The sequence below is a fragment of the Lepisosteus oculatus genome, chromosome 3, assembly GCF_040954835.1.
Source record: "Lepisosteus oculatus isolate fLepOcu1 chromosome 3, fLepOcu1.hap2, whole genome shotgun sequence".
Classification (NCBI taxonomy): domain Eukaryota; kingdom Metazoa; phylum Chordata; class Actinopteri; order Semionotiformes; family Lepisosteidae; genus Lepisosteus; species Lepisosteus oculatus.
In genome coordinates this window covers 21,972,532-21,990,948 of record NC_090698.1, presented here as the reverse complement: position 1 = coordinate 21,990,948, position 18,417 = coordinate 21,972,532, and the positions used below count along the sequence as shown (strand labels likewise).

Sequence of the window (18,417 nt, the reverse complement as noted above, 5' to 3'; positions counted from 1 at the left end):
AAATCTTTTTGGTCAGTTTTTTTGTAATTTGAGTTAATTTCTTAATTAATTAATTAAATGTATGCCAGTAAAAAAATCTTTCATATTAGAATGAATGTGACGAATTGAGCACCATTTCTTCTTAAAAGAAAGCCTTGTTCATCCTAAAGACTTTAAATTTAAGACTTCTATCCTAATTTCATAGTAAAAGTTGCCGTGATCAATATTATCTGATGATAACAAAATTTATAGCCAGGGTCAGTGAGAGAATGAAAAACTGATTCTTCAGGCAATTTACCGAGTGACTGCAATGAATGACAAAATATGTATGGAACTTATCTGTGTAGTATAATCCTTTGGTTTATGTGAGGCAATAAGATCAGCAGCCCTGGTCTGTGCGATTGCAGCTTATTCATGGCAGAAAATCTGTAATAGGGAGTCCTACGATAATACTGATCCAGAATTTCAGGGATACAGTAGATCAAGGGCAACCAGCATGTTCATTGAAGTTCGTGTCTTATGAATGGCAAGACCATAGCGGGGCTATGATGCACCAGCTCAGTTTAAATCTTTAAACTAAAATAGTTTTAATGTTTACATTGCATGGACTGTGAGATCTTAGGCACGATATTGTATAAAATACATAAAATACTACTGTCTTTGCAAGAGATTACTGCCAGAGGTAACAAGCTGTGTTATCATGTCCAGTAGCCCAAATTACCTCCACTTACAATGGCATTGTTGGATTTTTTTTTGTGATTAATGGGGATTTAACTAAATTGAGGCTCTGGAAAACATCATAAACATGCAAATAAGAGAGAACAGTGAAAAATAAGAATGGCACTTACTGTACAGTATAATGAAGACAATTCAGCTGTGGTAAAAAAAACAATGTCTAAATTGGAGGAAATATAAGGCAGAAAAAATACAGTCAACTGATATAGAGTCTGACATTAGTACCTTGGATCTATAACTACAGTGGAAAAATTAATTTTAGTATTCTAGTTTTAATGGTCATTTCTGTATGACAAGGTCATATATTAGGATTTCTTCTCTTATTAAAATGTAATTAACCCAATTTTTTTTCTTCTTTGAGAAATATCATGTTGAACAATGTGGACTTATTATTTACAGTTTTCATACTTAAAAATATTCCTCAAAAATGTATTTCCATCGAATAAAATGTTCGTAGAAAGTATAGAGTATTTCTGCACAAACACTACATATTTATAATTTACATAATATATTTCAAAGATACTGATCAAACAACTAAATTGCATTTAAAGATTAAACAAGCAATTAGTTAAATACATCATAAGTACACAATGTGCTAATAAAAACATACAATGTTGGGTAAAGAAACAATTCGGTAACCAGTGTACTCCTGTAGTTTTACACAGAAATGCAGTGAAACTTTTTCAGTCCTCAGTTGTCAGCAAACAAGCTGACTGCTACGCAATGTGCACATTTCTGAAAAGCAAAAAGCGGATGCAGATACTTTCTTCAGCAAGTATTGTGTTTGTAATACCTAAGGTGAAGTTATCTGACTTGTGTTTTTGCCTTCTGACAATTTCCTACATGTATTCAACCTCACTATTTTTACCTTAACATGTAAATTACTTTTGCATGTAAGGTACTATTTTTGTATTATACCTTATATACATTTTGTAGAAATTAGAAGTTTCAATGGTTCAGCCTCTGTTTATCCCCATAATTTATAGTGACTGCTTACTCTTAAAAAGATACCACAACCCTGAAGGTTTTTTCTTGTAAGACACATACAATTGTTTTTTTTCTGTTTAAAGTTAACAATATCACAAAGATGAACTCTATATATATAATCTATAATAATGGCTTAACATGACCAGCATCTAACTTTGACTTAATATACACATAATGCAGAACTACTATAAATGTTTATGTTTATAGATAACAGTTGGTGTTCTGCCTCTCAGCATCATGAAACTGAGGTAATTTTTCTCATAAAATTGTATGATTGTTATTTATGTTTTGCAATTATCTTTACAAATAATTCATGGCTGCCTTAGAAGATGTACTATATTTCTATACATTGTTCTAAAATTTCAGGTAACATCATGAAACCTTATATCTATCAGACCAGGATGACCCAGAACCCAGTAGATGTCACAGATCACCCTTAAACAGTTAATTTTTAAAGACTTGAAACACATTTGAATTTTTATCAATTTACTAAGTTAATAGCAAATAATCTCTAAACTACAGTGCTTCATTGAACACACCTCTTGCAGAAAGTGTCAAAATGTACTTCTTTTAAGTGCTTTGGAACTGGGATATGAGATTGACCCATCCCATAAAATCTTCTGAATTGTGACTGTCCAGGACCAGGGTTGGTAACCTGTGCTCTCGACACATGTAAAGCATGCAATGGTTTGGTTTCGTTGTCAAACAGGATAAAATGTGCTGAATAGTTTTACCTGTTATAAAAGCAAAAATGTATGGCACAACAGCAGGTGCTGTATTGTAATACAATATTTAACTTATTCTTATTTGGGGTTTAAAGCATTTTTCCTTAATTCATAAATATGAATGAGTAACGTCCTTGCTGGAATACTGTGGTTTTGTTAAAGTTTTTACAATATTATTGGAAGAATCCAGAAGGGTCAAGTCAGACATTCAGATCTAGCATTGTTCCCACATTACCAAAACATTAGATATTTACATTGTATATATATATGTCAATATATTTCATATACAATTTTGTCAGAATGTGACACAATCCCAAACTGGCAAGCGATTATTGGAACTTCATTGTTTTAACATTTTATGTGGGCGGTAACATTTTAAAGGATATTTCAACAACATTCATAGGCGTCTACAAATTGGTAAGCATTGGTTACATTGGAACAACATTTACAGTATATGTAAAGCTGTGATTTTTTAATGAAGTTATTGCACTGTTACTTCCTTGGCTTTGATGTACCACTCTTGAAAAACATGTACAGTATGTTTAAAGAATTATACAGCAGCTTTTTTAAATATACCAGCTATAATCTAATATGTATATTTAAATAAATCAAAATGCCAATTGCTATTGCACCACCTGCTGTTATTCAAATGTTTCCAATCGCTGTGTGATACCACAAATCTTGAAATGCTTGAAGTTAAGTCTTACAACTGCTGTGCAACCCTAATACAACCATTTTTTGAGCTTTTAATCTATCCAGCAAACACGTTTACAATGACTTTAAGTCGTTTAAAGTTATTTTCTGTAATTGCCCTGTGGATCTACGGAAATATAGTTTAATCCAAAGCTATGTGACTCGGCACAGCCTATGCATATTATATTGTAAGACCATATGTGGGTTCACTTGTGTTTCAAATCTGCTGCTGGTTTTACAGGTACTGTACTGCAGTGACCTTTACTGCAAGACAAGTGGCAAGGAATCTCTGCCTTGTATTTGTGGCTTCAATATCTTCTTATCTTCTTACAGGTCGTAAATAACCTGCCAAGACAGATGGAAAAAACAAATCACTAATACTTATAAATAATGTGCAGCATCTCTACACTTTTTTTGACTTACAGTAGATTCTCATGACATTCTAATCATCTAAAAATGACATGCTAATCCTTCCTTTTTATTTAATATAAAATGTGACCTACTCTGTAAATTGTCTTTCATACTGTACATATATATCCTGATGCACAAAAGAAGCACATGACTCAGTGGATAAAATCGACTCAGGTCAGGTGGATTTTATCAAACATTATAAACATGGACATTAAACAAAACGTCAAGATTTTTGATCACACATACAGACCAATGAAGCATGATAAGCAATAAACCTGCTTGTGGTCTACTTTAAATTGACAGTTTTCATCTTTTGGCTCTATAGTAGAAATGTCACACATGTTAGTGGATGGCGTAGTTTGTTGATGCAACTTTTCACCATGTGGTCTATACCTCACGAAGCCCCGTTTCTATGGATTAGTCTGCTGATCGTTGATGTAGAACATTTAATTATTCAGGCAACCTCTTCCACAGATGATTTTCATTAGGAACACAGAATATGGTTGTAATTTTCATTGTTCACATTTTAATATTTAGATTCTTAATCAACCCACTTTAAACACATAAAAAACATAAGAATGTTTACAAATGAGAGGAGGCCAAATGGCCCAAATAGCCTATTAAATTTGAACAATTTAAGTTGTTTTCTTATTTAAAATCACAACATAATCTAAGTATTTAGTTATCTCAAAGAACACTTATCTGCATACTATTTAAACTGTACATATTATCCTAGAAATGTAAATGTATAGAATTATGCTTTAATTATGCATTAGTGTACTGTGTACAGACATATTCAAACAGAAGGAGTATTCTCTTCCTATAAAGTAGATTATCTGTTTACACAGAAGCATGCTTGACACCGATTACACAGCAGACTGGAGATCAAAATGAAATATTAGTTAACACTGTATATCACTTTTGATAACTTTTCAAAACAAATTTGAATGTATATGTTGTTTAAATAGTCATCATGCACATATATTATGTGTTTTGTTTAAAAAAAAACATTGTTCTTGTTTAAATTATATTTTACTATACTCTAAATGATATTCTAATCTAGACTGTTCAACTCTGTGCTTAAAATTAGGCTGTTGTGCCAATATACCAACATCCACAAAAGATTCACACATGGTGCTCTAACCATCTTTAGTAGTAACTATAAGGGAAGTTCTAAGTTAAGAGATATGATGATCATGTAGAAAAAGAACACACTGTGCCAATGCATGTCAATTTAACTGGGAATGCATGGTACTGGTAACAATGGTTTTAATTGGTAAGGTTAAAAAGAATATAGGAACACTAGCTATTATTGTTGAAGGGATTATTTTCGTAATCGTTGCTCTCTGACCAACTTGTGCACAAAAGCATGAGGTGGATGATCTAGTTACTTGTTGAATGTGGAACAAATGCACCATAGTGAGGCCACCTTCATTTTAATCATAGTTGAAAAGTTTCAATAATGGTATTATTTGTAGAATACTGTACAAAGCCCGTTTTGAATCAGCAGCTCTTGCTTCACCATTTTTCAAAGGCCACCAACTTTTTAGAGTAAGAACCTATTCTAAAAATGATTAGAGTAAATAGAGAGGACTAACATCTTGTAAGACTTGTCACATATTTCCAAATACACCTAATGCAGCTTTAACATATAGACTGGAAGTTAGAAAGGATATTATGTAATTTTGGCAGGGCATTTTAGGTAGATCTGAATTATTTACTGTAAATGTACTGAAAATAAGACTTAAAAATGTATCTGTAATTACAGGAATAGGTGGCATTTATCACTGCTCAAACACAGATCCATTGTATATCAACTACTTATTTGTAAGGAATATGATCTTGTATGTCCATAATGTCAATTTTTTACATGATTGTAAAAATTTAGACATCTAAAATTACTGAAAAAAATGTAAATTTGTTTTCATGACCCCTTTTCCAAATGAACATTTTGCAGGGCTGTGTTGCCTTGTTGTCCTAGGTAGTAATTTCATTTGTAGGGATTACTCCTTTCTTAATGGTAAATTACAAGCTGTAGTTTAGTGCACAAAACAAAAAATGGGATAATTGAGTATTTAAAACTAATAAACTGGTCAAGGAACCATGTACCTAAACCTATATTTGGAAACACAGAGCTGTATTCTATTCTGCTGTTATCCTTACAGAAACCTTAATGAGGATTTCCCAACCACTGTCTTTCAAGGTATAAAGATGAAACTGTTTCCAAGAAAAAGAAAGATATTTTTCTTTTTTTAAGACAGATATCTATAATTCAGTGGATAGATATTGATTTCCATTGGAAACAAAAAGTTTTTTTAAAGGAAGGAAACTGATGCAGTAGAACATTCCTCTGAAAAGATTCTGCAATGTTGAAAGGGGCACAGAGAAAAATCAAACCAAGAATCTTGAGATGGTTTTAGTTTGAAAGAGAAAAAAAATCAATGTAAAAGTATTATACATTGTTGGCTAAGGTTTCTTTTGTCCTGAAGACATAAAAAGACAAGGTTGGTAAAAGCATGCTCATATCCGTCACTCATCAATAAGGATGCTGTTAATGTATAATTATTTGTTGCTGCACAATTGGTATTGTGATTTCTATGTGATCTTATTAATTCCTGTAAATAATACTGATAAAAATAAGCATGCTTTCAAAAGTCAGAGACATATCTGAATTTAATAAATGCATGGTCCGATACTGACACATTGTCAGCATGCTCAAAATCTCATGGCAAACAATAATTTCACCAAGTCATTTCAATTGAGCTGTAAGGAAATATCAATTTTTTAAATTGGGACAGTCACGTGGACAAGATTATGAAATCACAAACAAAATAATAGTTACATGAGTCTGTCAAATAAAAATTAAATGGTTTACATACTTTAATGACAGATGAAAAGCAAACATGTGGTCACATTTGTATCAAGGCATGCACTTTAAGAATGTGTTGTATGAAATTCATATTTATAGAAATGAACAGATAAATTTAACAAGACACCCAAAATGCTCATTTTACTTGATCATTTTGTGGCTTTCTGTGTTAGTTGTACTTTATTTAATGCAGTCACCAACAGATATATTCCATTACTCAAAGAACAGATGCATATTTAGTTAGAAAATACCAGCTTTAATTTATTTTTTGTTTTATCTTTTATTTAATTAATTATTAAATAATCATTATTAAAATTAATTATTTCCGTATGTTCCTGAATGACTGCATGCTGTAAGGAAAATGCATATAGCTTTTTGGTGAAGTAAAAATATATCATGCTTTTATTGTCTACATCAAATTTGGAAGTATTTACATGAAATATCTATTCTTTCTGCATGGTACTTAAATAACCTTGTAAATTCAAAAAATAAAAGCATAAATTATAGATAAAATGTATGTGTTTGTCGGATAAAGAATTGAAAAACCTTGTTCTCTTTTCTTGTGTTGTTGTGACACTCTGTATTCAACATGTACAGTATTATGAGTTGTCATGGAACTCAACCCATCTACCCACAGAGTTTTTCAGTTCTCTGTTTTCTATGTTTTATACCTGTCCTATAATTATTAATCTGAGGATAAGGAGAATATAGAGGAAACATGAAAACATTGTTATTATTGTGCACAGACATTAAAACCAAATTCTCTGGATGTAGAGTTTTAATACAATTTTAAAAAATCACTGAAGCCTTTTCTATTATCCTTCCTATAATTAAAACTGGTCTGATTTGAATTATTTGATTCTTATTCCTATAGGCATAATGAACAATAGTGAAATGAATGCAAGAGAATTGCTGTTTTAGTTATATTCTGTTTTTCTATATATTATGCAAACTACAAATGCACATAATACTATTTTATATAGTATTTTGCTCATCACAATGTAAACATTATGTAATGAAAAAATCTTAAGGATCATATTAAGGATCATACAATATTATAGATCCCACTATTTCATTATGTACACACTATGTACATACTATACAAAATAAATTTGTATGTTACTGTATGTATATATTATATTGACAAACATTAAATCTATTGGTTTTAATATTCAGTTTTTACTTTTGGCTCTCAGTATATTTTTAGAACTAAACTTTTGTTTATGTCAATTAATGAGAAAGTCTCTTTTCTTTTACTAAAATAGAATTCATATGATGCTTATCACGATAAACTATGCTTCAAAATTGCATTGCTAAAGTGAATTTAAATTACCAGGAGAACAACAGTAGTTTTGATTGTACAGTACTGCAAGTAACCTCTAACTAAACCCCAGTGTTTGATCTTCTTCCATAAACCCTGTGATTGGTCATCTTCTATTGTTTTTGAATAAAAAGAAGCTGCACAGCTATAGATGGAATATGTATAGTATACTATTATAAACAGTATGAGTGACTCAGTTAACAGCAATGAAGTATTTTTTTTATTTTTCTCATATTAAATGCCACTTTTCTACTTCTTCCAACCTCTAATTTACTGATGGAAAAAAGAAACAACATTTCCTGGAATGAGAATACTACTGTACAGTTATAGCTTATGTACTTTCACAAAAAGTTGTCACTTTGTTTTAAGCCCTCTGACCAGCAATACAGCTTGTGCAGTGAGGCATTGCAACTTGCCAATCACATGAAAGCTTTTTAGGTGCACTTTTACCCATCAAGGTCCAGATGGAACAATACCTGATCAGGTCACCTTTAAAAAGGCCCTAATTCAAAGCTTAGGTTACTGCAAGAAAGAGGCCACATTTAGTCTGTTTTCTGTGTATTCCATAATGTTTCTAATGTCACCAGAAGCAAGGGAGACAGCCATTGGCCTGCTGCAACCAATCATGTCATGTGTCAGTGTTGCCAGACACTATGAAGTAAGCCGCTCCACTTTGTCCCGACTGCACAGAAGGTTTCAGCAGATTGGCAGGACAGATGACCCATCCGGTCGCCCTCGAGTGACCACACCAGAGCAGGACCAACATTTCAGATCTGCCACCCGTATTGCTGCTGAAACTGCCGGCAGACACAATGCCCGCATCAGTGACAGGAAATACAGGCTCCATACTGCTGGCCTTAGAGAAAGGCAACCTGTCAGAGGCCCTCTGCTCACACCTCATAGATGTCACACCCATGGCTTGGGCCAGACAGAGGCTACGATGGACTCATCAGCTGTGGCATCAGGTCCTCTTCACAGATGAGTCACCCTTCAGCCTGTTCCAAGCAGATGGGAAGGCCAGAGTGTGGAGGAGGAAGTGTTTGTTTCTTTTATCCATCAGTATATATTGAAGCACTGTTGGAGAATGAAGTAGGCTAATAATTGAACCCAGAAACCAGTGGCTGTGTACATTACATCTTTTGAAGCATATCATATGATATCAAAGTTGCAAATTAAGTTTAAAATGTACTGTATAAATGCTAAATACAGCAAAAGTCAGCATTTCTTATTTAGTCTACAGACTGCATTCTGAAAATGAATGCCTTTGAAGAGTTGAATGGATATAAATTAATTGTGGTTGATGAAAATGAGCCCAAAATAATGCTGGATTAATCACATTTCTGTAATAATGTGAATCATCTTTAAAACTTCCTTCAGCTTTTTTTCTTTTTGATGAATAATAATTCGATCCAAATTTGTCAAATAAAACTAAATAACAACTCAGTATATTGAAAATAAAAAATATATATTTCTCTCAGATTTCTAATATAACGTTGAAGATCCATTTTTATAGAGAATCTCTTTGAATGCCATTGTCATTTGATACCTTTTCGAGGTCTTCCATTATCAAGTCCTGCTCATTTTGATTGTTGTTCCTTTTAGAGCTGTGGTTGTCAATGCTGTTTGTGTTCATTGAGATAGGATCTTTATTAACCTGGATGCCTGCTGGCAGCACCGCGTTTCCTTGAACTTTGTGCGAGTATGTGTCTCTGCGTTCAATGTTGGCAGAACACAGCTGGAATTTGAAAGCTGCCTGAAATCCTCTTCGGAAATTTTCATTGAAGAACCCATAGATGATGGGGTTAACACTGCTGTTGAAGAAAGCAAGCCAATGTGCGAAAGGATAGATGTAAATATTGATTACTCTGTACTGGTATTCAGTAAGATTTGCATAGTCGCTCAGCATCATTAAAGTCCATAAGGGTAACCAAGACAGAATAAACAGCAAAGCAACAATGAGCAACATCTTGATTACTCTTTGTTTCTTCTTCGATCCTGTTTGACGGTTTTCGTGGCCTGGTTTTTCACCCAAAGGAACTGCAGTTTTAAAAAGAGTAATGCCAATTCTGGCATACATAATCACAATAAGGGAAAGAGGAGCAAGGTAAATGTTGGCAAATAAAACAGTTGTGTAGATTTTTCTCATTTCTTGATTGGGCCAATTTTCTCTACACCAGTAGAATGGGTTTGTCTTATTGCCTTCACCCAAAAGTACTCTCACATTTTGCTCTTTAGTTACTTGCAGCATGACTCCAGATGGACACATGATTGAGATTGCCAAGACCCAGATAATTACAATAATCAGTGTTGAAGTTGAAATTGTCAGTTTCTGCTTGAAAGGGTAAACAATGCAACGAAACCTGAAAATGAAGCAAAAAACATACAATTTACTAATAGTGACATTTTGCAAGCTACATTGCAAATCACCATGCTTTTTGAGCAATACAAATGTTCCAAATACAAAGATACAGCTACCATATCAATGCATTTTATAGTAATGTTCAAATGAATAATACACTTGTTGATGGATTTCTGCTTGACATTTTCCATACATTTCTTTCACATATCCCTTGTTGAAATCGGTCAACAATAGGGTGCTTCTGATTTAGAATAGTTTTATTTAAAAAAAAATTATTGTTAAATTAGACACATTCTGTGTTCATGAGAGTGTTTTTAGATATAATCTATCAACAATAATTTGTCTAACAAGTGTGGAATAACCTGTAGAACAATCTCTGTACCTTGGACTCCCTCTTTCCAACGATTTAAATCCAAAATTGTATTCACCCTGTACAATATGTATATTAACTGTAAATAAGGTCTTTCATTAATTTCAAACCGATTAAACCAGGAGTATTAAACCATAATTTTTAGTGTAGTTACTTTCAACCCACTAAATAAAGTACAGACCTTAAAATAATATCAAGCTATATTCAATAACATTTATTGTACAGGGTATGTTACTTTTTTACAACCAGATTCTCCTTTTAGTGTAGTACCTTTTTGTGACAACGTTAATGCAACAGAACACTGTAATTCCAACTAAAGTCACCAGAGGGACTCAAAGCCCTAAAGAAATTTTCACAAGATAATTATCCTCTAGTTTCCCCATGTGACAAAGAGATCACTTAAATAGGAGTTCCAATAATACATAGGTGTCTTGATTCATAGATTCAAACAGCACTGTGAAAGCTCCTTTTTGTTTTCTTGTAAAGCTGTATTGAGAAGGCTGTATGCAAGTGCAAATATAACAATGTTACTCTCAGAATGAATTAAACTAGTACAATTACAAGATAAGACAAACTTCATTCTTTTTGAGTTTGCTGACATTCTAATTATCTTCATGAGCAAATATTGTTTTAAAAAACCATGAAAGGACAGCTTTATTTAAACATTTAGAGACAACTATTGATATCTACTTTAGAGGGAAAATGTTTCACAAGTGGAGGCAGCTTCTGGATAGCACCCCTAGTGGTTTATCTTTTATTATACTGTATATATAACCTACATTTGTTAAAGTTCTCTTTCAGTCCATTGTCTCAAAGCAGGAAGTTAACAGAGTCTAGCCAAGCAGAACCTGCAGGCATATATTATTGCACAACACAAGGCTTCTAATAAACACCAGGCACTGACATCAGATATTTGCTGGGCCTTGTTCAAATGTTTGACACCAGGGGTAACAATAGTGATATGCAGTAGATATGCAATCTGTACATATATTACAAAAGATGACAAAGAATCGTATTTGAAACATCCATCCCACCTATCTTGGGACCCCCAAAATAGGTTGTGTGAAAATTAGTATTAGATCAATACTTATACCGTACATCCTGTCAGCAGAATTAATGCTGAGTGCTGGCCAGTCTGACCCAAAGTCTTTTGCTTAGCCTGTGCTCGAATGACACAAAGCTATCAAAGAGCTGTCTGCTGAAATACAAGGATACTTTGGGGTTATTGTGGAGCCCCTGGGGCCATAAGGAAAAGGGAGCATAGATGATTCGGCTATAAAAATGGACCCAAAGGCACTGGCATTGAAGAAAGATTCAGATGTTTAGGTGCCTAGATGCTGGAGGCACACGTCTCTGTAGTGCTTCTCTATCAGAGGACCTGAGCCATTGGATTGAAGCTCAGTATAAGAGACACAGTTTTAATAAAATCTACCTAAATGGAGGAACAGTTTCTCTTCATTTCACACCTCTCTGCACCCAATCTGACTTCACACCTCTTGATTGGTCTCTCTTTCTGTCCCCTGCTCCCGCCTCTCACTTCTCCTCCCTCCCAACCTTTGTTCTCCCGCTACTTTACCTTTGTCTACTGTCCTGTCTCTCTCACACCTGAAGAAGGCTCAACGGCCGAAACGTTGTGTTCTCTTTCTTCTTTTTTTCAGCATGGAATAAACGTATTACTTGTTCCTTTGCATTTCTATGCAGTTGTGCATATGGCAATAAACTGAGCTGACCTGAACTGAGGTATTAGAACAATAATTACTGGGGGTTTGTGAAGAGGTCAATTCTTATCTCTTTGATTGCCCCAGTAGTCAGTTAAACTGCCCCAAACCCAAACTGTGCAGTCCACCGTAGCTACTCATGATTAACGAGGAACCTATCCAGTGGACTGCAATGTACTTAATGGGACCACTACCAGAAACCTCCCATGGACACAAACACACCCTCGGGATTTTCAACAATGCAAGATACTTCTATAATTTATTTTACTAAGATGAGTAACTATATTGGAACCATGTATTATTAGGTTATTTAAGAGCAGGAGGTATGTAGCATATAGCAGAATCTAAATCATTTTATTAGATAAAGCAAAACAAATCAAGGGAATCTGCAACACTTCTCAAAAACTGGATAGAGTAAAAATTGGCAAAAGCTGTGTAATAAAAAGTCGAATTCCATTCAAATGTATTTGAACACATTTTATACAATAATTGAAATATTTAAAAAAATATTATATAAACATAACAGTATTACAAATGCATAGTTGGAATCATTTTTCTAGCTCCTTTGTTACAATAATGGACTCTTTCTTACAGTACATTGCAGCTTCTAATTTCATTCTATAATCGAATTATATATAATATTTCTTTTCTATTTATATATGTGGAATGTTGTTATAATACAATACTGATTTGTGTATACCATTAAAATGATAAAGCTGTTTTTTTCTTTCAGTTCAACAGTTATTGATCAGAGCTGTCACTGAAGTGTCACAGGGGTAAAAGGATTGATGCTTTATGTCTCATGTGAGAATATGATAGTAGGCAGCAAGAGAAATTCATGTTCATGCTTTTTGTTATCCTCAAGGCAATTTTTGCTGTGAGGATGAATCAAGTGACCAAATTGTGACAATATTCATGGCCTCCTACAACTGTGGCTTAAGCACAATTTCTTTATTTTTAAATAACAAGTTGAATATCTAATCGACAGAAACGTAGAACGTAATTTTTTCTATCAGTTGTACCCGAGTACATTATAATTATTTTTACAACTTTTTCAAATTGCAACAAGAAATGCCACATTCAATCTCTCTGTCAATCAGTGCTGCTATGCTTTTGTGAACTAGTTTTTTGCAAGTCACGAGGTGTTACGAAACACTTGATATATGCATCTTGGTATTTAAAAATCTAAATTACCTGTCAACAGCAATTGCAACTAAAGTAAAGACAGATGCAGAAACTGATATTCCTTGGACCATCCCACTCATTTTGCACACCAGACTTCCAAATGGCCATCCTGTTAAAAACAAAAAGACACACATGTACAGTACTGTGACAGGCACATATTGTATAGGTTCAGAGAAAATTTAAAAAAAAATCAGAAGATGCCTTTTCTAACTTGTGCAGCTTCTTCGGGGTAATTAATCTAGAAAGATAACTGCTGTATAAACGTCTTGTGTTTTCTGTATTAACTTTGACTGTTATTAATACATCTTAGGTATGGACAGAGGAAAACAGGCATGTCATTTAACAGTCTATTTTAACATGTCATTTAATTCACATTGATCAAAATCTACACAATTGTGATCACGATAATTAATGGTTAACTACGGGCCAATATGAGCTTCTGTAGTAGCTAATCAAACTCATTTATTGTATCAATCAGCTCTAATTGACCAAGTGGCAGATATTCCTTGCCATTAATATAGTATATTCCACTTTACATATTCATAAAACCAGAAGACTACTTTTTGTACTGTTTCTTAAAATAAGATTACAAAGTTTCAGCAGGAAATTGTTTCTGAATAAAGGAAAACTGCCGAGTGAAAAGAACAAAATAATTAAATTGTTCTTGCCAGATTTAAATTTGGCACCGCAACATCCTGTATACGTCAGAAAATAAACTAGTTAATTGTATTATGTCAGAGAACAGTCACAATTTACATTTAACATGTACGTCAGTCTACGCTAATAATATTTTGTGCCCTAGGACATTTCTGTATATTTTGTCATAATTATTTATGAAAAAAAGAAAACGTTTATCCAGGCTGTTTACTATTTTTGAGAAATAATTACAGAGTAACTGGCATTCAATAAAATAAGTTACAAAATCACAGATATCACATTATGACAGTTCTCTTATTTTTAATTATCATGAACACCTTAAAGCAAATGCAAATTCACCACTATCTTTTCCACATTGAACTGATAATGGAATTCCCTTTCTAATAGTTATAATAAGCTTCAGAACATGCACATTTTGCCAAAAAAATTAACTATCAAATTTAAATTCTATCTACATAGCTTTCACATACATCACAGAAAAGCAAGTCCCTAGTCCACTATGTACACTATGTCTTTACGGTGCACTCACTACAACACTTTAAATATGTGGGATGGAGGAAATGTAAATGCAACCATTATCTTTAGTAATGTAATCGATCATTCGTAGTTATTTCGTAGTCTATTGAATATGAATATTACTATTAATTCTGAAACCGATTTTGATTTTGTCGCTGAATATTCTAAAGGATTATTTGTTTTCAATGGGTTTCTAAAACAATTTCTGTGAGGAAATAACTCCCGTATCATGAGAAGGTACTGTGCTTCACAGATAAACTGTGTAGAAGCCTGAAAAGTCATTGTAAATGCCATTACATGGTTCAAGTTCCAGTCGCTGAAAGTTTAAGTGAATAATGGGAGTGAATATTTTGGTGTTTCATATCCTTTTCAACTTAACCCACAGACGTTTTTTAGCTATATAAGATTTTCAAAAAAGAGGCCAGCCAAGGAACCTTTTCCTAAAGCATGAATATAGTAAAAGAAGCATGGAAAACCTTTTATTAGCTGCTTTGAAGTACTTTAGTGTTATGGAATGTATAACTAAAGATCACACAAGTTGTTACTTCAAAGACTGGTATTCACTGGGTAATGCAAGTTAAATCAGAAGGAAATTCTAATGGGGGAGTTCGATAAGGCTTTATTTTGGTTTCATAAGAACCCCATTTTTATCCACCATATTTTGTGCAATTAAAAATTGTAAAAACATTTTTAGTGCATTGTTATCATTCATTATGGCATTTACCATTTTAATTAAGTATAATATTACTATCTACTTGGTCCTGAAGCCCATTTTATTAGCACACTGTCTGAACAGTGTCTGCCAAATAATTAAACACCTTTATTTTTTTTATTTTAGTTCTTTGATGAGAGGTCAGCCGTATCTACATCTACATTTAGTAATATTAATAACCATTCAAATGTTAGTTAACACCAACCAAAGTTTATCGAATACAGAAAGATTCTTCTTACCATTTTCAAAAACATCTTAGTCCAGTACAGGTCAAGCTCCACGTCTGACCTGGCAGACAATAGGCACAAGCTAGGAAACACCCTGGACAGGAACACCAGTCTACCACAGGGCACAGAAACAAAGCAAAAACCCACGCAACCACTAGGAGAATGTGCAAACATCATACAGAAGGCTCTCCAAGCTGGAACCAAACCCAGCACCCAAGAGCAGCAGTGCTTACTACCATGCCAAATACAGTAAAAATGGCAAAACTGAGTTAAACATCTATATGGTAAAAAATGTAATTTTGCAATTATATTCAAAAGACTCCTAATAATATGGATAATTTAGCTCTGTTAAGGTGTAATACTGCACTGTATATTCCTCTAATGTTAGTCTCAAATATGAGAGCCAATAAAGTGGTTAAGTCAATATTAAAAAAAAATTAAGGGATAATTCATGTAAAATTAATCTGAATTTCTATATTAGTAAAAATAATTAATATTTACAGGCTTAAGTGCTTTCATCCACGTTTCGCCAATTTCTTGCCAATTTGATCTCAGCTTTCTGTTAAGTACTCTCTGCATTCAGTCTGTCCATTATGCCTCAGTGGATTTCTTAAGTTACTATGCAGATCCACAAATACTGTTTAAACCAAACTTGGAAAAGCTCTTTAATAATTGGAGAATAACATTAAGTACTTATTAGAAAAAACATTTCTCTAACTTTAAAATAAAGGGAGTGTAAATAATTGTAGAAAGGGGTAAATAAATTACAGAACTCAACTTATCGTGTCATCACACAAACTTACTGTGCTTGTGTATATATGTTTTACCCCCTGTAGCCAGGTAATATTGAGCCATAACCAGATATATATTTTCTACTAGTTTTTACATATATTTACAAATCTGTGACTTTCAGAGCCCTGCAAATAAAAGATCCTGCTTGGGACTAAATTACTCCTTAAATGGATGGGATTTTTTTTCACTATTCCACAATATTGCATCACCAAAGCAATTAGAGATTTAGGATGGTGGATGCCACAAAGAGGAAATCAGTATTTCCACAAATACAAAACAACAGTCCCTAATAAGACTACTGAGATATGGTCAGCCATTCTTCCTGTAGCCAGCTAGAAAAGGCTGAAAAGTCAAGATCATCTCCTGTTGATGGCACTAGCAAATAACTCTAATGTATTTACTACAGCTCTCAGAAGAATATGCCGTTTATGCACAGATCTTGACAGTGTTGTCTTGAAGTGCGATGGATTGCTTCATCCTACTGGAAAATCAAAGCTGCTGGATTGGTTTGAAAGCATAGAAAACCTGGATGTTGTCTATATACAATATCTGCATCAAAGGTGCTTTTATGTTAAAGGAAACTCCTTCCCACATCATTATACTTTCATCACCCTGTATGCCCTGTATTACCCTGAAATGCTCACCATATTATCTCAACATGTTGTCTTCCATTAGGTTTGTCAAGAGCAAATCAAAGATACGGCCTGTTATCCCTAGGAACAATACTGACATTACTCAAGAAATCAACAAGCTTGCCACTATTTAAATATATAAAAATAATGTTACATTTATCGAGTGAGCTATTGATATGAAACATAGATTTTATGTTCCAGTTCATCATTTTCTGTTCGTCGGGCAGATTCTTCAGTAGCTACTTAGGGTGGTCATCTCACCTTGGAGTGCTAGCCTGTTTGCACCCCTTGCGGAAGATTCCTCTCCGAAGCTGAATTCCTGTTCGGAACAGGATTCTGCTCCAAGACCAAGATACCCGAGTGTCCTCCTGTTTTTCTGAGATCTCGGCACTGGATTCCGCTCCAAAGCCTTGGCTGTCCAATTCCTGTAGATGGGCTAATTCACCTGCATTGAGATCTCTGGGCTGGACACTGACCACCCTCATTTTTTGCCACTCAAGCAGTCTGCTCTGATTTCAGTTCAGGACTCCACCCTGCAGTGTTCTATTCCAGTCTGCTCTAACTCCCATTCCAGTCTTCCAGGACATCACTCTGCACTGCAGAGCTCCATTTCAGTCTATTCTGGCTCTAGCCCAGGACCACTCCACTTTGCACTACAACTCCCAAACTTGACTGCATGATGGCTTCTGGCCTCCACCCTGGACTTTCTGCTGCCCTCCGTCTCCTGTGGTTCCATCCCACTTTCAGGAGGTAGCATCCATTGTCCAGGACCCCAGGGTGCAGCTTGTGCAGCCTTTATCCCTGCTACTCAGCAGCCCCATCCTAGCTTTGTAGAGTCCTGACCTAATATTTTAGTTTCTTCTCTGTTGCTCCTTTGTTTTTGTGCAGTTTCCTTCTAGTGTCCTAGCAGAGCCTTCTTTTCCTTCCTGGGTTGCCAGGCATCCTGTTTCCGCGTTGTCTGGAGAACATCTCTCTGTTAGCCTGAACTCCCTGAGGATTCCTGTTCCTGGGCCTGACTGGGACTGCTCCATACGACAGTGCTGACCCAGTGATCTGGGAGTTGAGAGGGAAGTTAGGGCAGGTCCATTACCTCCTGTCTGTTACAGATTTGTCCTCTAGTTGGTCCAAAGGGTGCCAGGGTATTCGCACCCGGGTGGCACGTCAGAGAGTTGAACCTGGGAGACCGAGCTGATAGTGCACGTCTGTCCTAGTCTCAAAGGAGGCCCCCCATAAGGACATGCACTGTGAATCACTGGCTCCTGGGTCCCCTGAAAAGAACACTGAATGGGGATGTCCTACCTCATCAGTTCAGTGAGACCCCTCCTGTCTGTTAAGCCTACAGGGAAAGGTATAGCCGTGCCCTGAGGAGGCTCTTCTTTTTTTCCCTGTCCAGCGCATTGGCCTCTGGGATTGCCAGGGCTTGCCAGCCTGCATCTCTGGCTACTTAGAAGGCTGCCTCTTGTGCAGCCCTCCTCCTTCTGAAGGCTTGGCAGCCGGTTCCTTCGTCAGCAGGCTGGGATGAGATGTTT

At 34.8% G+C, this 18,417-nt stretch overlaps 1 protein-coding gene across 2 annotated transcripts in view; it reads right to left on the bottom strand.

Moving 5' to 3' along the window:
• Window positions 1-1,312: 1,312 nt before the first annotated feature.
• Window positions 1,313-18,417, bottom strand: part of npffr2a (neuropeptide FF receptor 2a) — a 30,186-nt gene continuing 13,081 nt past the window's right edge. Inside the window, exons 3-5 of one of the 2 annotated variants that reach the window (XM_006627126.3) lie at window positions 13,362-13,461; window positions 9,267-10,080; window positions 1,313-3,464 (exon numbers count right to left, since the gene is read on the bottom strand). In XM_006627126.3, the coding sequence (XP_006627189.1) occupies window positions 3,447-3,464; window positions 9,267-10,080; window positions 13,362-13,461 (932 nt within the window). In that variant the 3' untranslated portion in view covers window positions 1,313-3,446. Of the gene's footprint in view, window positions 3,465-7,596; window positions 10,081-13,361; window positions 13,462-18,417 lie in introns of those variants that run through there. The other variant, XM_015338952.2, reaches the window with a different exon arrangement.